At 40.0% G+C, this 24,822-nt stretch overlaps 1 protein-coding gene across 1 annotated transcript; it reads right to left on the bottom strand.

The window, feature by feature from the left end:
* Positions 1-23,307: 23,307 nt before the first annotated feature.
* Positions 23,308-24,055, bottom strand: LOC149400728 (uncharacterized). The gene is made up of 2 exons (XM_089610496.1): positions 23,672-24,055; positions 23,308-23,547 (listed from the first exon to the last, which is right to left on the bottom strand). Exons 1-2 carry the CDS (start codon positions 24,053-24,055, stop codon positions 23,308-23,310), a joined length of 624 nt encoding a protein of 207 aa, XP_089466622.1.
* Between the last annotated feature and the right edge of the window lie 767 nt (positions 24,056-24,822).

Genomic DNA, 24,822 nt, shown 5'->3' on the forward strand with positions numbered 1-24,822 from the left:
GCTTGACGCCATGAAAGTTGAAATGCACTCGATGTATGTCAACAAAGTCGGAAACTTGTAGACCTTCCTGAAGGGATTAAACCCGTAGGGTGTAAGTGGATATACAAGAAGAAAAAGGGTCCTGATGGGAACGTCGAGACGTTCAAAGCACGACTTGTGGCAAAGGGTTATACCCAACAAGACGGGATTGACTATGAAGAAACCTTCTCGCCAGTCGCGATGCTTAAATCCATCCGCATACTCCTATCCATAGCTGCAGCTCTCGACTATGAGATCTGGCAAATGGATGTCAAGACAGCCTTTCTGAATGGCAATCTTGACGAGCGCATTTACATGGCTCAACCAGACGGTTTCGTGGAAGAAGGTCAAGAGACCAAGGTTTGTGAGTTGCTTAAGTCCATTTATGGATTAAAGCAAGCATCTAGGTAATGGAATATCAGATTCGATAAAACTGTGAAAAGCTTCGGCTTTGAACAGTCAATAGATGAGCCTTGTGTTTACAAGTTAATACACGAAGGCAAAGTTGTGTTTCTGGTACTATATGTCGATGATATACTACTCATTGGTAATGACGTGGGTAAGTTATCTGAGGTTAAGGTTTGGCTAGCAAAGCAATTCGATATGAAGGATCTAGGAGAAGCCGCGTACATTCTGGGAATCCAAATCTTTCGAGATAGGAAAAACCGGACCCTGTCGCTCTCTCAAGCATCTTATATTGATAAGGTGATGGATCGCTTCTCGATGCAAGACTCCAAGAAGGGTCAAACACCCTTTAGGCATGGAGTTTCACTCTCTAAGGACTAGTCTCCCAAGACTGCACAAGAGATTGAAGACATGAGGAAGATTCCTTACACCTCTGCCGTAGGAAGCCTCATGTATGCTATGCTTTGCACTAGACCTGATATATGTTTTGTCGTTGGCGTAGTTAGCCGTTTCCAATCCAACCCTGGACCCGAGCACTGGATTGCTATTAAGCATGTTCTTAAGTATCTTCGAAGAACTAGGAACTTGATGCTTACATACTCAGGTACTGACCTGACTATGACGGGATATACCGACTCCGATTTTCAAGTGGATAAGGATTCCAGGAAATCCACTTCGGGATCTGTGTTCATCCTTAATGGTGGAGTTGTTGTGTGGAGGAGTATTAAGCAATCTTTCATTGCTGACTCCACAATGGAAGCAGAATATGTGGCTGCTTGTGAAGCATCCAAAGAGGCTGTATGGCTTAGAAAATTCCTTAAGTATTTGGAAGTTGTTCCAAACGTCGACGAGCCCATGACCCTTTATTGTGATAAAAGTGGGGCTGTCGCTAACTCAAAGGAACCTAGAAGCCATAAGCGCTCTAAGCATATTGAGAGGAAATACCATTTGATTCGAGAGATCGTGCAGCGCGGAGACGTGGAAGTGAAGAAGATCTCAACGGTGGACAACCTCGCAGATCCATTCACCAAGGCCCTAGCGAACAAGGTCTTCGACCAACATCGTGAGGGATTAGGCATGAAGGACTGCACACATCTTCTTTGAGTCAAGTGGGAGTTTGTTGTCAATGGTGCCCACAAGAAGAGTTGTAGTCTTTATTTTGTACATTTGATGTAATAAAGTCTCATGAAGACTCTTGCTTGTAATTGCCTATTCATTTAATAATAAAGTTGAAACGTTCATTCATTCTTTCTTTGTTTGAAGCTTTATGATAAAACCTTAGTCTTTTAGTCCATAAATAAACTTAACAACTTACGAAGAGACAAATGTAGATTTGCATGAACAAACTCTTCGTAGTTTGCTTAAAACGATAAATTCGCAATCTTAGGGTCAAAGGACTATTGACCTCAGTACAATTGTTAGAAGAATCTATGATGTCTGGTTATGAGGCATTGAGAGTTGGAGACTCTATAGTTCTTCTAGGTATCTTCCGAAGGTACTGAATTGACCAGTGCACTTCTAGAGACAAGATAAGAACAAACCATTTAACCTCTTATGTCTCGAAGTCACTACGTATGAATTGCATCGTGCTTACCTTAATCCTGAAATGAGACATGTCGTGGCGGAGGGATGGTGGTCGGAGGTGGTGGTGACGGAGAGATTGTGGTCGGAGAAACAAAAAAAAGTAAAGATGGTGGTGGTGAGGTGGCGGAGGAGCTTCACAGGGCACGGCTGCGGAGGATCGGCGCGGAGGACCGGCGCGGAGGAGCGACTGCGGAGGAAAGGACCGACGGAGGAGGAGAAGACCGGTCTGGGGTGGAGCGGCGCGCGGACTTGGACGTCGGAGAAGACCGGTACGTGGTGGCTCGGAGAAGAGAAACGGAGGAGATGGTGGTGGCTCGGAAAAGAGAGAGGGAGAGAGATGGCGGTGGCTCGCGGTGGTGGCTCGGAAAAGAGAGAGCGAGGGAGATGGTGGTGGCTCACGGAGGGAGGGAGGGAAAGATTTCGGCTGTGATGAAATGAAGAAGACGAACCAGGAAATTGTGTTTTATAAACTAACCCTAGTAATCAGGTGCGACAAGTCGCACCTGATACTAAAATAGGTGCGACTAGTCGCACCTAAAAAAACTAATAGGTGCGACTAGTCGCACCTGATAGTAAAAAAAAAACCTAAAAATTAATTCCACGTCAGACAAATGAAAAAAATGAGGGGGCACCTGAAAGTTTTCAAAACTATTGGATGCGACTAGTCGCACCCAATACCACTTAAAATCAGCGAATTTTTTTTCTTTTCTTGAGCCCTTTGGGTGCGACAAGTCGCACCTGATGCCCAATTAGGTGCGACTTGTCACACCTAATGCCCCTCCGCACCAGAAAGACTTATTTGTAGTAGTGGAAGCTAACGCGGGCGGCAAACCTCCGACTGAGGGTCAACATATTTTCCAAGGGGGATCTCAGCTTGGTACCTTGGAGACGAACCTTTCAGGACCTGTTCATGGCTCGGATTTTATCTTCAAAGCTAAAAAGAGAGGAACCAGAGCTACTCAGACGAAAAAACCTGGGAAAAGAACTAGGTCCCAGAAAAGCAATACTCGGGTGGAAAATAATCTCAATTTAGGCTCCAAATGGAAATCTTGCGTGGTCATTACAGAGAAGAACAACTGGAAGTCGGCGCGGGTTTCCTCTTATGATATGGCCGACGAGTGTGACCCGTCTCCTGTGGATGTGAAGCCCCTACAGTAGACTCTTACAAAAGCTTCGAACTCCTCTTCTCCGTCCGTTTCCTTGTTGGTGGATTTGGGCGGGGCTTCCTTGATCTCTAAAGCGGCGCCCCTCGTCGATGAGGGCCGCCGAGCGCAATGATTGGCATTTTTTGGAACGTCCAGGGACGAGGTTTCTACTCACGTTTCACGTTCTCACGGACGAAGAGAGCTCTCCGTTCTCACGTTTCTACTCACCGTCCGGCTCTGATTTTCCTATCGGAGACGAGGTTGAAGAGTCTTGCGGCCGAGAGAGTCAGAATTTTTTTGGGGTTTGATGGTTGTTTCACGGTGGATAGTGTAGGCCAAAGTGGAGGCCTTATTGTTCTTTGGAAAAATTCCATTGGTTTCTCGGTTCGTTCTTACTCGAGATTCCACGTGGAAGGAAGATGTTGGAATTTTCTGGGGGTCTACGGCGACCCGGTTGCGACTCAGAGGAAGTGGTCTTGGGATCTTATTCGGAGGCTGAAACCTTGGCCGGATTCACCATGGATTGTGGGGGGGATTTGAATGAGGTGTCCTCGAATACCGAGCTCAACGGCAATATAATGAGGAGCCCGAGCATAATGGAGGAGTTTCGGAGGATGATGGAGGACTGCGACCTGAGCGACCTCGGGTTTGAAGGAAATATCTTTACGTGGCGTCGCAGCGACACCCCGGGTAGCAGCGCCGGCAGGTTAGATAGGTGTCTCGGAAACCCGAGTTGGATGCAATTATTTCCCTCTGCGACAGTTCTCCATCTCGAGTTTTGGGGCTCCGACCACAGGCCGCTCCTCCTCAATACGACTGGCGGACAGGCGAAAAGGGATTCCAGGGGTCCCTGTCGCTTCTTCTTTGAGGAAGCTTGGTGTTCGGAAGACGGCTGCTTGGGACCCTGACCCGACGAAAGATACCGAGGACCGGATCGTCGATTCGCTCCAGGGTTGCCGCACGGCCCTTCAGCGATGGGGGTCGTCTACGTGGCTAGGCATGCGGGAACGTATCAAAAAACAAAAGGAAGTTTTACGATCGGTTAGTGAGAGAGAGGACGGGGACAACGTTGAAGATATCCGCCGCGAGGAAAGGCAATTGGATGCGCTCCTCGAAAAAAAAGAGGTCTATTGGCGCCAACGGAGCCGAACTACTTGGATGAGGTGCGGAGACAAGAACTCCAAACTCTTCCATCGCAAAGCCTCCGCTAGGAAGAAGAGAAACACGATCCGGGGCCTCCTCGACGATAACGGGAACTGGGTCGAAGGTACGTCTAGTATGGTTAATACGATTTCCTCTTACTTTTTGTTTATGTTTTCGTCCATACAGCCTACGCGCGAGATCCTTGAAGAGGTGGGTGAAGCGGTGAGCCCTACGGTTACGGCTGCATGAACGAGGCGATCCTCCTTCCTTTCACTGAGGACGACGTTAAGCGTGCGGTCTTTGGGATGGACGCCATTAAAGCCCCGGGAGCTGACGGATTTCCAGCCTTGTTCTATCAGAGGTACTGGAATATTATTGGAGAATTGGTTGTAGATTTTTGTTTGGGTGTTTTGAACAATGGCAGGTCGGTCGATTCTTTCAACAATACGATCATCACCCTCATCCCGAAGATTGACAAACCGGAGCATGTCCGAGACTTCAGACCCATTAGCCTCTGCAACGTGCTTTACAAGGTTATCTCTAAATGTCTCGTGAACCGCCTCAAGGGTACAATGGCCTACTATATTTCTGAGAACCAAAGTGCTTTTGTGGGGGGACGCCAGATATTTGATAACGTGATGATTTGCTACGAAGCTATTCACACCATGTCCCGTGGAAGATTCGGGAACGGCTCGTGCGCCGCCCTCAAGATTGACATGTCCAAAGCGTTTGATAGAGTCGAGTGGTCCTTCTTTGAATATATGATGTCGAAGCTCGGTTTTGATGGTCGATGGATTGATAAAGTGATGAGCTGCGTGTCTTCGGTGAGCTTCTAATTCAACATCAATGGTGAGATCCGAGGTCGGCTGGTGCCTGAGAGAGGGCTTCGACAAGGTGATCCGCTCTCACCGTTCATGTTCCTCTTCTGCTCGGAGGGGCTCTCGTGTCTTCTATGAAAACGGGAGAGCCAAGGGCTCATACGAGGGGTTCGGTTCGGTCGGGACAACCTGGTTGTGTCTCATGTTTTCTTCGCCGACGACAGTATAATGTTCTTCCGTGCTAACCCCGAGGAGTGCCAAGAAGTGGCGCGCTGCCTTGACACCTACTCGGCGGCATCAGGTCAGTTAATTAACTTTTCTAAATCTGACATTTGTTTTGGCTCTGATATAGATGAAGGGTTCGGGGAAGAGCTCATAGAGACTTTACAGGTGACGGTTACCTCGTGCCACAACCGCTACCTAGGGCTTCCTACAGCGGTAGGTAGGAAAAAAGCCGACATCTTTGCCTTCATTCGGGAACGAGTCTGGGAGAAGATAAATTTGTGGCACCTCTCCATCTCGCAGGCCGGCAAGGAGACCCTCATCAAGGCAGTCCTCCAGGCCATCCCTAGCTATGTCTCGAGCTGCTTCCGCCTCCCCCAAGGGCTCGTCGATGGTATTCATACGGCCGTTGCGAGCTTTTGGTGGGGAGACTCGGGGCAAAAGAAAAAGATTCACTGGTGTAAATGAGAGGAGCTCACGAAGCATAAATCTAATGGTGGCCTCGGCTTCTGTGACTTGGGTAGCTTCAACCAAGCCTAACTCGCTAAGAGTGTCTGGGGTCTCATTCGGAAGCCAGATAACCTTGTGGGCCATGTCTTCCACCAGAGCTACTTCCCGGACGGGGATATTTTCACAGCCAAATGCGGCTCGATGGATTCCTTCATTTGGAGGAGCCTATGTTGGGGTAAGGAACTTATTTGCAGGGGCTCGAGATGGAGGATCGGAGACGGTGAGACCACTTCTGTTTCTGGCGATCGTTGGATTCCCCGGCCTCCCTCATTTCTTCTCACTGATGATGCCCATATCCCGGAAGAGATAAGTGTCTCCGAGCTCAAGGACGTCAGAGGTGCATGGAACATCCCCCTTATCACGACGATGTTCTCTCCTGACGATGCCGACGCAATCCTTAGCATTCCGGAGAGTCGAGGAGGAGGCCTGACATACTCCGGTGGCATTTTACTAAAAATGGCGAATACTCTGTGCGAAGCCGTTACATGATAGCGAGAGAAGCAACGAGTGGGGCAGGTCCCTCTAGGCCATCGGGAAATATCGAATGGTGGAACAAACTATGGTCCCTCAACCTCCCTCCAAAAGTGAAGACGTTTATATGGCGGTTGTGTAGGGGTTGGATCCCGACCGGGTCTCTCCTCTGACAACGACATGTCCTCACCGACGCAAGGTTCTCGGTGTGCGAGTTGGAAGATGAGACCATATTCCATTCTCTATGGGGCTGCCCTTGGGCCAAAAAGGTATGGGAATGTGGGGGCTTCAAAGATCTCGTCAATATCTTTCAGGCTGGCGACACGATTGGGATGCTCCTCCTCGCCGCGACAAGACTCAAGGTTAGTACTCTTGAATTCTTTCTAACTATTTTGTGGGAGCTTTGGAACCATAGGAATAATACTTCTCGGGAAGGAAGGTTTGGTCTCCGGAAGGTCTTCTAGAATGGACGGGTGGTTTCGTCAGCGATTATCGCAAAGCTTGCTTCGGGCCAAAAGAGGTGCGTGAGAAAGACTCTCCGAGTGTGTGGATTCCCCCTTCGGCCAACCTTGTTGCGATTTATGTGGATGCCGTCGTGCGAGCGGAGGATAGAAGAATTTGCCTCGGGGCGGTGGCTCGGAACGCTAACGGAGAGATTTTAGGATCGGAAACTAAAGTTATCCACCTTGGTCTCTCGCCCCAAGTCTCGGAAGCATCGGGGATTCTTCAAGGTATGCTATTTTCCCTTGACATGTGTTGGCACCGAGTGATCATCCAATCCGATTGTCTCGACGTCATCTCGGTGGTTCGGAGTCTTGACGCGCCGCCTACGGAATTAGGTACGATCATTAGCGATATCCTCTTACTTATGCCTAATTTTGAAAACTTGAGTTTTGTTTATCACCCCGTGGTTGTAATAAAGCGGCCCACGTGCTTCCTAATTATGCTTTAAATTTTGATTCAGGCGCCCGGTGGTTGGAATCGGCCCCCCCTTGTGTTGTTCGGGAAGCCAAGAACGACCTCCGTGGTATTAGTCCTTGATGTAACCACGGTATTCCTCCGCCATTTAAGTGAGGGCTTTTAATATATCTTTCCCGTGGTTCCGCCCACGGTTCAAAAAAAAATCAAGTAATACACATGCTGCGTATATAAATAAATATTCATAATATATTTTTGCTTCAGTGAATAATATATTTCATCTTTAACCATCTCTATTTTACATCTTTAAATAATATTTTAAGTATAGTCTTTCTCATCCCACTATATTTTTTTAAAATTTTAATTTTAATTCATAGTATTTTATGTTTTACAAATAATTAATTTTGTTCATAAAAATCCAAATGCATTGTAAAAAATATGTTCAAAAATGTAAAAAAATTATAAATTATTACTCTATTGCACTAACTATAAAAAAATGATAACTTATTAATTGGAAGCCGTGTACATAATTTAAGTATTACATTTCATAATAAATGAATAAAAACATCACAAAATTTTAATTGATACGAATAAACAATACAAGTGGACAATATCTGAAAAAGTAGATGCACTATTTTTGTGATGTCTCTTAGTTATGTTTTAGCAAGTTAAGCAACACATACTAATTTACCAGATTAATAAAACAAGTTAAACTGTATATAAAGAGACAAGAAATTGGTATCCCAGTTCGGCCAATCCTGCCTACGTCTTGAGGGATGATACTCTCGGTGGAAAGAGAATTTCACTAACTAGAAGACAACTCTAAATGATCATCTTTCAAGTGATTGAACAACGTTTATAACAATGTGTGTTTTAGAGTACCAATACAACAAAACTCAACTCCGTATATTGCTCTAACAATGGCAATCAAGAACAACAAAGTAACATCACACAAAGGACAAGTTATTTTGGTTGTGGCAACTCTGATAAAACCCTAAGTGTGTAACCTTACTTAAGAGCGTAAACATTTCTTTTTATATGACACATTCCCGGGTGAGAGTCTTTTGCTAGGGTTTCCCAATGCAATCGCATAAACCTCATTGGTCGATCTGAAAAAAACGCGGAAGCAAATTAGACAAAAAGAACTTTGGAGAAATTTCACGTCACATATGCTATGTGAATTTAGACAGCACATAACACAGCACAAATGTTCCAACATCATAGAGAATAACAGTTTCGCCAATAACAAAAACAACCAATCCATAACAACAAATTCTCCCTTTGATTTTTTATAGGCTAAACACTCAACAACCACGAGACTAAGAACTCAGTAGAAACTCACTCATTGACAAGACCAAGAGTCATGAGTAGAAGAGAAAGACAGAAAACCCAATGTAGGCCTAAAGAAGAGATGTTCAAGTGATATCCAGGAAAAGCAAAAAAAAAAATGAAAGAACCATATTCTTCATACTTATCAGACATTAGTGGAGGGAGCTTGATCCTCATCATGTGGAGCAACAACAGTTGTCGTGGAAGCATTTGTCGAAGGCATTGTTGATCACATCATCTAGGTGCTTGAGTTCACTTATCAGAGTCAAATCAGTATAACCACGTATCTCTGACGACATAGGAGGTACATTAGGAGCATCTTGAGCCATGGTGAACGACTTGGGCACACAAATACTAGAAAGCTTGTTAATGTCAGCTGCATGATTAGACTGAAACAACTTATTATTGAAAGAGATTTTTTCGGGGGCAGTATGAGAAGACTTCAACTCCTAATATTTCAACACATTAGAGTGTTGTTTCAGAACATCCCACACAAAAAGGAAGGATAGGAATTATGCAGCTTGATGGCATCGAAAGCGGCATGCCTAGCCATTCACAAATTGCGCAAAATCCAGAGCTGCACCAACACCTACTTTATAGATGAATTGAGTTAGGGTCAGAGAGATACCAGAGTGAGCAGAAGGAGCTCAATTCTTCACTATAATTGTGTGGAGAATGGAGTATTTGGTACTCAGTTTAGAAGAAGGATAAAGACCCTTATCTGACCATCCTCCTAGGTGATTTCCACTAGTGATTTCCTCTTACTAGATCAGCCTTGGAAGGCAATGGATCAATAGAAAAAGAAACATTTCTTATGAAGGTTCCCTATAAACTCTTTGACTAGCTGTACATGGGGGTAGCTTATGTTAGTAATAATCATCAACAAGTCAGCATCTTTGATGTACTGAATGATCTCAGACCACTGTAAGTCCTCTTTAGAAAGCCAAAACTCGGGAGCTATACTTCTCTTGATAATAAACTTCCATCAGCTAGCATCTTGGAGAGAATTGAATGAGATACCATCTAGAGGGATGTCAAGAACATCATTCCTTGGTTTCTTCTTTTTATTCTATGATTTCCTCTCAGCTTTTTCTTCCTCTTCCAAGATGTTCGCGACATAGTCAGACACATCCTCTGGAACATCTTGTTCTTGTTCTTCAACCTTCTTCTTTACTTTCTCAACAACCATCTTCTTCTTGGAAGAAAGTTCCTCTTTTACATATCTTTTTCTCTTCTTAACTTGTTTCTTCTTCTAAAATGGCTTCTTCTTCAAAAAAGTCTTCTTCTATTTTTCTTGGACAAAATATGGACCCTTAACAGAAATTGAGGTATCACTATCCATGGAAGTCATAAAATCTTCCTCTGAGATGGTTCCCAAAACCTTGAATCCAGCATCATCTTGTTGAATCCCCTTAGCAATATCATAATACCAAAACTCTCTGAGATCAACAGTAATTTGAGCTAAGGTGGGATTATCATCAGTGACCTGTTCTTCACTCTGAACTTCAGTATTCTTGACTGATCAAATGTTTTGGGAGATGTTCTCACGTCAGACGCATGGAAATCGAATTCATGGATCTCAACACCAACTTTAACATGAATAGTGGATGGACTAGTGTTCTTGGGCTCGTCAAACCCAATGCCTAGATTCATCATAGGATCTACCCCAAAACCCTATAGGGGAAGTATTCCTTAGAGCCTCAAGCTTAGTGAAATTTTCTGAAACCCTAATGTCAGAGACATAAGAGTGATTACCTTCTTCAGTATTTTTGGTGACCTCTTGTTCAATTCTCACCGAAAGAGGTGCATGAGAGTTGGACTCGGTGGAAGAGCTGTCATAGATAACTCCATCAAGATCAGCAATACCTGGGGGCTTCTTGACGATAGAATGAGGTAAACCTTTGACCTTCACAATAGCTCCATGCACGACAGGGTGAGGAGGAAGATTAGCCTTCAGATTAGTGGGTAAATGATATTTCACCAAATACAATACCATCCACACAAATGTGAGCTATCATTAGCTCAAAATTTGACTTCTTGATGAATAAAGATTTATCTGCCCTTCTCTAGTGTATTCATCCTGAGTAAGATACTCTAAGAGACGCTCATACCAAGCACAAGGAGCTTGCTCGAGGACATAAATAACATTTCTAAGTTTGTAAACATAGTTTGGAATCTTGGAATCCAAAATCCTTTCGGTTGTTCAACAAACACATCTTTATTAAGAAATTTATTTAGAAAGACACTCTCGACATCCATCTGGTATAGCTTGAAATGAAGGTGACATGAGATGCCAAGCAGCAATCTAATGGCTCCAAGACGTGCCACATGAGCAAAAGTTTCTTCATAGTCCACTCATTCTACCTGATAGTATCCTTGAGCAACAAGTCCGACCTTGTTTCGAGTAACATGTTCATAGCTCATCAGATTTATTCTTAAAAATCCACTTGGTACTAATGACATTTACAGTCTCAGGTCTTGGGACAAGTTCTCACAATTCATTCCTTTCATACTGAATTAATTTTTCTTGCATAGCATTTACCATGTATTCATCATGAAGAGCTTCAGTGATATTCTTTGGCTCAATCCTAGAAGTAAAGCAAACATTTCCAATCATCTCCAGGTCGTTCACTGGATCCATTCTATGAGTAGTAACTCCCTCATTCAGATTCACAATGATGAAGTCAGTAGGATGATCTTTCTTGACCCTACAAGAAGATTTCTTGATAGGGAATTTACAACACTTTATTCTTCACTTGAGCCAGAGTTAGAGTCTTCATTGTCATTGATGCTATTAGTAGCACCATTTGAGGCATCACCAATGACGGAGCTGGGAGTAATGACAACTTCAACTTCATCTCTAGCACTCTCAAATCTCTCATCATCATTAATGACAACATTGATAGACTCCATGATAACCTTGGTGTGCTTGTTGTAAACCCTGAATGCTCGACTGTTGGTGAAGTAACCAAGAAATATACATTCATCACTTTATGAATCCAGCTTCTTTCTAGGGTCAAGATCAGACAAAATGTAACAGGTACTGCCAAAAATATGAAAATATTTGACACTAGACATTCTCGTCCTCCATATTTCATAGTTTGTGGATGATGTACCTGGTTGAGTAGAGACTACGTTGTGGATATGACAAGCAGTATTGACTGCTTCAGCCCAAAATATGTAAGAAATATGTTAAGCATGAACCATTACTCTAGCCATTTCTTGAATTGTTCTGTTCTTACGTTCAACTATTCAATTTTGTTGAGGAGTGGTTGAGGCAGAGAACTTGTCCATGATTCCCTCTGAGTTGCACAAGTCATTGAATTGAGTATTCTCAAATTCTCTACCATGATCACACTTCTGATCCTCGCAATTTTTGCATGTGGTTGACTCTTTCTCACGTTGTAACTCGAGAAAAAAAGTGTGAAATGCATGGAAAGCTTCAGAATTCTCTCACAGGAACTCAACCCAAGTGTATTTGGAATAGTAATCAACACAAACAAAAATGTATTTCTTTCCCCTAAGAATCTCAACTTGCATAGGACCCATTAGATCCATATGAAAGAGTTCAAGAACTATGGTGGTAGAATATGACTTACACTTTTGTGAGAAGCTCTTGTCTGTTTTCTAATCTAGCATTCCCCACAAATCTTTCCTTACTCGATCTTTAACTCAGGAAGACAGCAAACAACTTCCTTGGAGGCAATCTTAGCCATGCTTCTCATATTTAGATGACCAAGCCTAATGTCCGATAATTCTGTTATATTTTTCACTGCTTAATAGACAAGCAGTATAAGGAACAATGGAAAGAGCATTCCACAAGTAGTACTTTTCATGGGATCTGATGCCCTTCATCATGATAGACTTATCTTTGCTAACAATAGAACATCGATCTTTGGAAAAGTTTACAGTCATATCTTGATCACAGAGTTGACTTCTGCTAATGAGATTTACAGCAAGACATTATCAAGCTTAGGGAGACCAGTGACATTCAGCTATCCTTTACCTACCACAGTGCCTTTCCATCTCTAAAAATAACATGGGTTTTACCACACAACTTCAAATTGCTCATATAAGATTTTTCACCTGTCATATGGCGTGAACATCCATGTCAAAGTACCAGCCTTCTCTTGCAGTGGCTTTCAGATTAGTGTAAGCAACATGTGCTCTATAATCAGCATAAACCCTTCACCCCTATAAACCACCATGGGAGGACTATTGATGACCTTCTAATTTAGATCTATCTTCACTCGATGATATCAACTTTGAGCAAAATAAATGAACTGGTTGTGCCTTGGAACCTGTGTCTTTTTCTCTAGATACCTTCCATAGAGAGTATATCATTAAAGATGAATGTGCCCCCATTTTCCACAGTAGTGACATCTCCATTTAGTTTTGGGGATGTGGGAAACACCGCATTTGCTTGATGTCCCAACTCTTGGAAGAAACATCTTCTGAGAAAGCAGTTTCTCAAACTTTAGGGACAAACACACTCTTTTGTGAAGCATTTGAGGGTGACTGAAAGCTCAGCCCTTTGTGACTAGAAGATGGTTGTCCCATCTTCATAATGTCATTTATATTGGAGGAACCTGAATTCAACATTTGAACTGATTTGGTCATCGCAGATAGATCACACAATAGCCTAGCAACCTGTTTCTTCAAATCAGTGTTGATTTCCAAAAGATTGACATTTTTAGAGAGAGAAGTTTCAATCCTCTCTTTCAAAGAATCAGGGGAATCCTTCTTCAGATCTACAATGATTTCCAACAGATTAGCTTCACTAGGCTCAAGCTCTTTAATTTTCTTCTCTATTCTAAGAAAACGTTAGATTCATCTGCCCATTTGACAAAGAGAGTTTTGTAAGCTTCTTGGAGAACTTCATCACTGAGTTCATCATTTTCTGGATGAGCAACCTGAATAAGATCAGAAGAGCTAGATATGGTTCCAACAATATGATTAGTATAAGATTTCTCTGTGACGCATTCAAGAGTTTCTGAAATTTTTTACAATAAAGGCAACAAAGTTGTTAACATGAGATTCTTCTTCTCCATTGTCAGAGTCAGTGTCTTTATCATTGAGAATGATGTTGTAGTTATTTTGCTGCTTCTTCCGGTAATTAGGACATTCAACCTGCATGTGACCAAAGCCTTATCACTATCGACACTGAATCCTTTTGCTTTTGTTTTGTTGTCCATACCGACGATATTCTCTCTTTTTAGGAATTATTCCCAGGTTTATAACCCTAAGTAGCTTTATCCTTTTTGAACGAAGCACCAAATTGATCATTGTTGTCTCTTGGACGCTTATCAAGCCTTCTCATGATCCTTCTAAAGTTCTTTGTAAGTATTGCTAAGGCATCATCGTAAGAATCATTAGCAACATCATAATTCTAAGAGATAGAGTTATAATATCCTGCTTTGAAGGTAACTCCCTTAGATTCTTCTCAGATTGTTCAGCTTCAAGGAACATTTCATAAGTGAGAAGGAAGGCAATCATGAGCTCATCAACTTTCATCTTTGATGTATCATGCACTTCATCAAGTGTAGTGACTTTGATCTTGAATCTTTGTGGTAAGGATTGAATGATCTTCTTTACCCGCTTGCTATCAGACATAGGTTCACCAAGAGAATGAGATTCATTAGAGACATCTCTCATACGAACATAGAAGTGGCTGATGGTCTCCTCCTCCAACATCTTTAGATTCTAAAACTTTAGATTCTTCACTTTAGTGTCCTCATAAGAATTTTCGATAATTTTTCAAGCTTCTTTTGAATTAACAAGTGTTAATCAGCTTGAAGACATTTTTGTCCACTCCATTATAAATAGCATTCAGTGCTTTGGAGTTAGCAGGAGCAGCTTCATCTTCAGCTTCATCTTTAGATTCTCAAACTTTGTAGAGTTACCAATTGAAGACGAGAGTTCTTCACTTTGTCAGTGTCCTCATCAGAATTTTCCATAATTTTTCAAGCTTCTTTTGAATTAACAAGTGTTAATCAGCTTGAAGACATTTTCGTCCACTCCATTATAAATAGCATTCAGTGCTTTGGAGTTAGCAGGAGCAGCTTCATCTTTAGTGGGATCTTACTCTCTCTCTCAGTCTTCATGATAGAGGTAACTCAATCTTCGAGGAGCTTTGTTTTACATTACCAATACAACAAAACCCAACTATATATATATATATATATATATATATATATTATATATATATATATATTATATATATATATATATATATATATATTGCTCTAACAATGGCAATCAAGAACAACAGAGTAACATCATACAATGGACAAGGTATTTCGGCTATGGTAACTCTGATAAAACCCTAAGTGCGTAACCTTACTCAAGGGGTTAAACATTCCTTTTTATATGACACATTTCTAGCTGAGAGTCTTGCTATGGTTTCCCAATGCAATCGCTTAAATCTCATTGGTGAATCATAAAAAGCGCGGAAGCAAATCAGACTAAAAATATTTTGCATAAATTCCACATCGATGCTGACGTGAATTTTGATAGCACATGTCACAACACAGATGTTCCAACATCATAGAGAGCAAAAGTTTTTTAAATAACAAAAACAACCAATCTATAGTAAGAACAGCATCAATTGTCGCAACTTTTTTTTAGTGAAGTGGGCTTATTTTGGTCGGTGTGGTATGAGTCCAATCCAATTATCTGCACAACCTAAAATAGTATGTCAATGACTTTAGATGACATGATTATTTGTGGTTTAGTTGATATGAAGTTATGTCATAAGTCGAAGTGTTAGCTCGTCCACTAGAAGCAACCTAGCATGCCGGCCGGACTCAGGGCTTTGCCGAGGTGAAGGTGGTCTTTTCATAATTTGGAGGTCAATTCCTACTCTCGTAACCACCAACCTTTTCACGGCGTTATTTATTATTAGCCAATGTTTATATCTGCTACTTTTCTCAAAATTTGAATTGGCCAATGTTTATTATTAGCCAATATTATTTATTATTTAAATGTGCTACTTTTCTCAAAATTTAAATTGTAGGAAGACATTATATTTGTTAGCAATATTACAGATAATATTGACGTAAATAAATAAAAGACAAGTTGCATGGAAAAGTTACACGTAAAAAGATTACAAAAAACCCGGTTACACCTTTGAACTTAGAACCGGAGAAACCAAAAACTGGAAAAAGACGAGGCCCGTTTGACGGTCTCCTTGAAGCTTTTTATCGCCCTCTCACGGATGCTGGAACACGTAAGCGAAAGCCTCCTAGGATACAACGACTTGCAGAGACAAGTTTAGCACCAATCCACTTGACTCTCTCGGCGAACTAGAACCTGTGCGAACTACCACCACGACAAACAGAAAAGAGGAAAAATTTTCTGGGAGAGAGAGAGCTCGGGAACAGTGGGAAAAAGGAATGCGAAATCTCTGTCTGTTTGTGAATGAGAGATGAAGCCTCTTTTTATAGGCCAAGGCTAGGCAATGTCGGTTTGAAGTTCACAACGTTCAGCCATAAAGGCATTTAAAACAGGTTATAACAACCATTTAACACAATGTTGTGAATTCAATCATGCGAACAGTCCAACGTTTTTCCCAGCCTTAATGGCATTATTACACAGCCATAATGCGCATTTAAAGCTCAGAAACCCTTGAGTTAAAGCCCACAAACTGTTGGCTTTACTTCTCAAACGTACAGTTTTTCACCTCGTCTGGTCGAGCTCGTCCAGTCGAGCTGGAATGACTTCGTCACTTCTAGTACGTTGGCCTCGCCTGTCGAGCTGGAATGACTTCGTCAGTTTCGTTCAGCTCGACCTCGCCTAGTCGAGTTGAATGACTTCGTCAGTTCGTCCAACTCGACCTCGCCCAGTCGAGCTGAATGACTTCGTCAGTTCGTCCAGCTCGACCTCGCCTAGTCTGGTCGAACTGGAATGACTTCGTCCAGTCGACCTACCCAGTCGAGCTACTCAGATGAGCTCGCCAGTCGAGTTTGTCCAGTCGAGCTGAAATGACTTAGACACTTCATCCAGCTCGACCTCGCAGCTCGTCACTTTCTCATTCACCTTAGGTCCGAATTTGGCAAACAAATATCCAATTCCGATGAGTGGAATTGTTGCCACAAATCAGCCAACCACTTAATAAATAAAATTTATTAACTTTATTCCAACAATATTATGTATATAATACCCTAATGGGGACACACGCAAGTACTACGACGATAATATCTCTCAGAGAGACGTGGACTGTAATTTACTTTTAAAAGACGACACTACGCAGTTCTTCGTACTCCACATCAACTAAACATATTAATTAACTTACAGTTCATAAACAAATTTTCTTAAAAGAATACATATATCTGATTTTAATTAATCAGATGGCATACTAATTAAATATATAAGCTTTTGGGTGGGAACTAGTAGATGTCATAGGTTAACGATAATGACGATTAGTGTGTGTCAACATTATGAAGATTTAGGAGATCTAAAATAGACCTGTTCCAATGAAAAGGAATGCAGATTAGTGCGTTTCACGTTTGGAACAATTATAGAAAAATAATATAAAATTGTTGAAAGTGAAAGAGAGCACTTGGCAGGTTTTTGAGGCTTTTGTTTTGTTGCTAGTTTTTAAAATATTGTGGGGGCGTGAAAGCTCCTTTTCATTGCAGTCTATAATTGAGGGTCCATATAAGTCACTATTATTCATCCATTAATAAAAAAATAGTAATAATTTAATATCATTTTTTTATACTTCTTATATGACTTAAAATAGAAAAATAGACAAGTTAGATGAAGTTAACAAAGCGTAAAGGGCATCATCGCTGTTAAAAGGTACACTAGCATTTCATGTTTTATATGCTCAATTTGATTTGTATTTTTGGTACCGTAAATTAAAATTTGCAATATTGCATATATATATATATATATATATATTTTGGGAGAGCTAAACATATAACTCATTCAAATCTTATACATTAAAATTTTAGCCAAATTATTTCAAAAATTAAAAAAAGTAATCAAAATTAAAATATAACGTATGTATCATATAGTGAAGACATAATTATATGTTAGACTATCTATTTAATTATTTAAATAGTTTAGCTATAATTTTAATGTAGGATAACTATTTGACTAATTGGTATAGTTTTTTCATATTTTTTTCTTTAACATTATTTCACTGCAAAAACAAACAATGACGGAAAAAATAATTACGCGCGAAAGATTGTCACAATGCCACGTGGACTCCGCATGCTCACAAAGTTTAAGAGAGGTGAGTATTGCCATCTGAATATCTGATAAAAAAAAAAAAGAAAAAAAAAAGTGAGTATTGTAAAAAATACGTCTGGAACTGAAAATTATAAAAGATATTTTATGGGACGCAAATCTCATACATCTATATATTCCTTCTTCTTGAAATTTATTTTGTCTTGTTAGTTATTTCTGTTATTGAACATGTTTGCAAACATATACTATAAATAAAGGTTTTTAGGAGTTAAAGTAAATGTCTATTCTCTCTACTTATAAAAAAAACATATAATTCATGATTTAAATTCTAAATTCTAAATCTGTATTTTTAATAAATATAGTACCAATGCGAATATTGAAACGAGACAATTTTTTTTAAACATGAATGAGAATTTATTTCTTACACTAATATATTTTAAATTAACAGTATTTAATAAAAATATCAACTACATATTAAAAGAAGAAAAGATTAAACCTTCATTTAAATTTTATTTCTATTTTCTTTACGAAATTTTTTTAAAGTGAATTTTTATCGGCTTAGCCGTTTGATTTATATTGAAAATTATGTTTTGTGTTGTGACGTATAGGTGCACACGTAATTTTATTTTATAATAATACAAAGGGTTAAATAGCCTCTCTGCAAGTGGATTTAGCCGACAAATAGCTTGAACATCCCGGGCATTGTGGAACTACGTCCAATGAAGAATATAAATATATATATTTTCAAAGATAATGTAAATGAACAAGTGTTGCTTCGGTCCAAAATCTACATGGTTGAGTAGAGCCAAAGTAATTGACAATATAACATTATCACTGACATCGTCATTTTAATATTTATGTCGTCTAGTCGATCACTGACATATAGCTATAGGGAACTAAACTTTTCTCACGATATTTTAAATAAAATAATCAAAAAAGTCATAATGGCATGATATAATCACGGACAAATGTCGTATACATAGTACATACCCTCCACAGCATGCAAAGAAATAGTCAAATAGATAAGAGAGAAACTAAAAGAATAATCGAAAATAGAAACTAACAATTAAAGGGACGAGTTTGAAGACCTAGCTTGCGACTCTAAAATTCATGGATTTTAAACTCATCAAATACTGTTCGTCTAATTTTTTTTTATAATGTCTACGATTTATGTAGCTTATTTTAAATATTTATAATTTGTTTACAATTTTTAGATTATGATCATCATTACAATTTTTTTTAAAGGAATTATTACAACTTAAGAAACCAATATATGAAAACAAAATATCCGTAGTCGATATTCTTAAGATGAGTATAAAAAAACAGATATTTGGATAAATCTCCCATTTGCAAATAGGAAAGCTAGTTTTAGCCTGCCAAGCCCAAGTCCAAGAAACTTTCTAAAAATAATACAGTTTATGTTATGAACATAAAATATATATTAAAACAAAAGAAATTTATAATCAACTAAATCACTTCTAAAAGTGAGAATTTCATTATAGTCAAGGTTTAAAAAAAATTAGTAAAATGATATATTTATTAACGTATGGAAGTCTCAATTTTCGCTTTCCTAATTCTATAATCAGTTGAAAATAGAATTCAAATCAATATTCTTTTTTTTGTTAATAAATATTAATTATATTGATAACTAATTTTAAGGAAGTAGTTATTAACGTCTCTCTCTCTCTCTCTCTCTCTCTCTCTCTCTCTCTCTCTCTCTCTCTCTCTCTCACACACACACACACACACACACACACACTCAAAAACCAAGACGCTAATAAAAAAAACTCATGGGAGAAAAGTTGTTGTAAAGAAAGAGAGGGCAATGAGCAAGGTCGCCGCATAAAGAGTGGAGTGTAGCATTGGTGTAATGGCGTCGGTGCTCGTGGATCGTACAATCTGAGAAATTTGATTCTTTCATCTGCTTCGTCGACATCATTGTTGTGTGTTTTTTTTATTGTTCTAGATTCATTAATTAATATTAATTAACGGTGGGTTTCTATGATTTTCTAGGTTTTTACTTCTGAATCTTGTATAATTAATCACAAGAATTTTTTTGTTAATTCACGGTAATGGTTTGCTAATTTTCTATAGTATTCGAGTTTTTTCTTCAAATTTTTGTATACATATTCTATAATTAACTATAATAGGTTTTGGATTAATATAGTTTTCAAGTTGTTAACTTTTGAATTTTTGTGTAGTTTATCACAGTAAATTTTTTGTTAATTAATGTTAATAGTTACCGTTTTATATGGTTAATGATCATATGTATCTTCATACCAAGGTATGTCTTCACTATTGCTTTTATTTTTTGTCTTCTCGGTTATTTTTATGAAATGAGCATTAATTGATTTGCATTTTTTAGAGACGCAATTACTTATGTTATAGGGTGAAAATCCTCCCCCTTAGAATTGAACGCTGACAACAGTCAAATCAAGCCCGCCAAGGAAATGCCGACTCTGAGCAAAGACTCAAAGCCCATAATCGAGGCCACGGCTAGTCTGAGCCCACGCGCGAGCCGAGATGTCCCATGTTCAATCCTCGCCAAGGATCCGAGCGAACCCCATGAGCCACAAGCGAAGCCCAGCCAGCAAAGGCAGGCTTCGCGGGCTTCGAACGGGGCCTAGAAGCCTCAGAAAAAGGACGCCCAGAGCCCAGCTCGCAAGGAACAGGCCCTGCGGATGACAAAGTCGAAGCACAAGGATTCGCTCATCTCCATGCGAGATCTAACCCTCTTCTGGTAGGCCTCGCGGACTAGAGTGGCGAACCCGCTCGTGGGGTCCGCCTGGAGCACTGAGGCCCCTCCTTGGAGCACAAGGCTCAGTCGAAATCTCACCACGGCCCCACGGGCCTGGCCAATAATCTCGAGGGCCTCGCCGCTGGCCACACAGGCCTCGCCTCGACCTCGAAAGCATCGCGCGATGCCTTCCTGTCAGGGATCCACGGGCTATCACCTCATGATCCAGTTTGTGCGCTCACACTGCTACAACACCTATAAATAGGAATTTTCACCTCACAGTATGTAAGTCATTCATAACCTAAGCACGTCCATATGCTTTTGGATCCTCACTCTAAACCCTTAAAATCCGCTCTAGTAAGCTTCCGAGCTTAGAGGACGTTCGCTCCATACACATCTTCATTACACTAATACTAATGTTGAGCGTCTGAGTGCTTCTCGAAGGAAAACCTTTTGGGTCCCTGTAGTTCACGTTTGTTTTCTCTCACGGGTGACGGACATAATAGACTACTGCCCATCTCTTAGAGGGCGGCGATCTCAGGCGTTTGACGATACCTAGTCTAGGTGCAGCCTCAGGGTCCGACCCTGGGCTTAACGGTCGACGGCTCTTCAGTGTTGACCCGATTTCGAGCGTTAACAACTTAATTTGAGAGGTTCTAATTATTGAAGTTTTCGTTTTTATATCTAAAAATTAACACAAAAAATAGATTACAAAAGAGTATTTGGATAAATTAATAAAAGACAGTGATTATTTAATTTAAACTTTTGAAATGTTATCTAAATTAAAATCACAATGTTTTAATAGAGTAAATTTGCTAGAGTGCCCTAAGAAATCTTATTACAAGTAATGAAATATATTATGATGTAACTCTTGGGTCTTTCTCTTTTATATGCTTATGGGAGTTGAATTAAAAACCATAAAGATGCGGAGACAAAGATGGGACAAGCCAACTACGACACCATATTATCATGCCAAGCCATTATCAATCTTTTCTTAATCTGTCAAAAAATTATTATTAATAATTGTATATGTGATTGAATTGGGCACTTGTATGTCCGATTTTAGAGATGAGATATCGGCTAGTCCAAAACTATATGAATTGGATAATGTATATGAAGTGTAGTACTACAACAATACGTTCAAAATTATACATAACTGTTTATTAACCATGCATATAACAATTACTCTTTGGGGAGGAAAAATATGGGCCAACATAGACCGAGATGTTTTATAAAGTCTTCAAAACCCAAATCTAAGAATAAGCCAACGTAATAGCAAAAGTGCAACGCGCTTGAAACTAAAAATCGCTTGACAAGCCACAACATTGAATACTGTCGATGAATCAACAAGGAAAGGGAAAACGTTTGATCACATTTTCTATTAACGTTATATATCTTAATTTTAAACCATAGAAGAATATAAGAGATGACCCGTGGTAAACACACTTTCCTTACACAGATAAGGAGACGAATTTCCATGGATAATAATATACTTTGACCATCGCAAAAATAAAACAAAAAATTAGAAAAATAATCAATTTAAACGTTTGATATTACTAAATAGCCAAGGTTTGGTAAATGTTAGGTAAATAGCTATAAATAATGACGTGACTTAATATGACAGCGGTTATATACTTAATATTTACGTTTGTAAATATATAAAATTGGTTATTTACTTAATATTTACCAAATCTTAGCTATTTAGCAATATCAAACGTTTAAGTTGGCTATTTTGCTAAATTACCCAAAATAAAATGATAATATGTTAAGAGTTAGCTAGGATATCTAGCTTTTTGGATTGACTTTACGGATTAAAAATTATATGGGGAAAAAAGTGAAATATGTTTTGTTACGAATATTTTTTTTTTCTTATGCGAAAAATATGACGACCCAACCCAAAAATAGAAGAACTCGATGGAGGCCCAAAAAACAAAACGAAAAACTCAAAAATTGATCGAAAGGCTGAAAAATGGACGAAGACCGGCTTCGACCACAACAAAAAAATGGACAAGAGCCGGCCTCGACCACAACAAAAGTGATCGAGGGCCGGCTTCGAGCACAGCAAAATGTGGGCCGGCCTCAAGAACAACAAAACGTTGCCGGCCCCGACCACAACAAAACAACAAAATGTGATCGGCCCTGACCACGACAAAACGAGGCCTCGACCACGACAAAACGCGGCCAACCTCGAACACGACAAAGCGTGGCCAGCCTCGACCACAACAAAACGAGGCCGACCCTGACCATAACAAAACGCGGCCGGCCTCGACCATGACAAAGTAGGGCTGGTCTCGACCTCAATAAAAACTAGGGGGAAAGGGTCTTGGTGGATGACGAATCTACCCCTACTTTTGTCACGCCCCGGGAAAATGGGGTGTGATTATAGAATATAAAATAAACTAATAAACTTTACATAACTATCTCATGGTGCATACTCAGTTATTTACTTTACAAGTCCAAAGATAAAAGAAAGAAATCGAAAAATAAAACCAACCTTCGACCCTTGATAGTCTATCCAACGAAAACCTTCGAACTCTCGACCACACTTAATCCCGAATCGATGGAAACAAACTTTAGAAAATTAATTACATAATTTTCTATCCATAAACTCTTATCGATATTTTATTTCCATTAACTACTGATTTGTGTCCATTCAAAATTCTAATTTGCAACATTTTTATCTTTTAAATTTCGAGATGTTACAGCTCACCCCTCCTTAGAGGCATTTCGTCCCGAAATTTAAGATCTAACTGGGCACATGGAATAAGTACGGATATTTTTCCATCATATCGCTTTCCAGCTCCAAAGTCGCTTATTCGTTTTCATGATGTGTCCACAAAACTTTCACCAACGGAATCTCACGGTTACGAAGACTTTTCATTTTCTTATCGACAACCTGGGTTGGAACTTCATCGTAAGTGACATCCTCTTTGGATCGATACATCTTCAAGTTGAACGATAGATGCGAGATCGGGTTCGCTCTTCCGAAGCATTGATACGTGAAAAACATCGTGCACAAACAACAACTCTGGCGGTAAAGCAAGTCGATAAGCTACAAGACCTACTCGTGCAGTAATCTGAAAAGGTCCTACATATCGAGGAGACAATTTCCCTTTCTTTCCAAAACGGGAAATACCTTTACGTGGAGATACTTTCAAAAGTACGTAGTCTCCTACCTGAAATTCAAGTGCCCTTCGTCTCTTATCAGCATAGCTTTTCTGTCGACTCTTAGCTGTCTTCAATCGCTGCTGAATGATCGCGATCTTCTCATTAGTCTCTTCAATGATCGTAGCTCCTGTCTGAACGCGACCTTCTGGTTCAATCCAACAAACATGAGACCTACACGGTCTCCCATATAAAGCTTTAGAAGGATTTGTGTCGATGCTTGAATCATAACTGTTATTGTACGCAAAGTTAACCAACGAGAGATTGTCTTTCCATTTGTTACCAAAATCCAAAGCACACGCTCTAAACATGGCTTCCAAGATTTGAATAACCCTCTCAGATTGCCCATCTGTCTGAGGATGAAAAGCAGTACTAAAATTCAATATGGTTCCCATGGCTTCCTGGAAACTTCTCCAATAATGAGCAGTAAATCGTGTATCTCTATCTTAAGTAATGCTCAAAGGAACACGGTGATATTTCACCACGTTTTCAAGATACACATCTGCTAGTTTCCTTTTGAAGTACGTTACCTTGATAGGAATAAAGTGTGCAAACTTTGTAAGTCGATCCACGATTACCCAAATCGTATCAAAGCCTTCCTACTACTTAGGTAGATTGGTAAGAAAATCCATAGTTATCTCTTCCCATTTCATTCAGGTATGGGCAACAATTATAACATTCCTCCTGGCTTATGTCTCTTAGCTTTCACTTTGAGACCATTCTGACAACTTCTGACATAGTCAAGGACGTCTCTTTTCATATTGCGCCACCAGAACTGTTTCTTCGATAATCGCTTTCTTAATCTCGTTCACTTGTGCAACAACTAAACGATTATTGAAATACAAGCTTCCATCCCCTCGAACATTCCAATGTTCTAGCGTCTCATCGTTCTTCAATCTTGTCAAAACGCTCAGAAGATGCTTATCTTGCTGCTGATTCTCTTTAACTTGTTGAACCAGGTACGGTGGATCTACCAGATTATAAATCACCGCTGAATCACGACTCTCGAAAAGCTTGAGATTATGATCCCCAATTACCATTTCTCTTTTCCAATCCAGCAATGCTAGCGCTGCTAAAACACCTGCACCTTTTCTACTTAGTGCACCAGTTACAACATTAGCTTTGCCATGATGATACTCGAGAGTGAAATCATAATCCTTTA

The sequence above is a fragment of the Urtica dioica genome, chromosome 4 (genome assembly GCF_054948205.1).
Source record: "Urtica dioica subsp. dioica isolate 48M chromosome 4, U.dioica_male_clone48M_v1_H2, whole genome shotgun sequence".
Classification (NCBI taxonomy): Eukaryota; Viridiplantae; Streptophyta; class Magnoliopsida; order Rosales; family Urticaceae; genus Urtica; species Urtica dioica.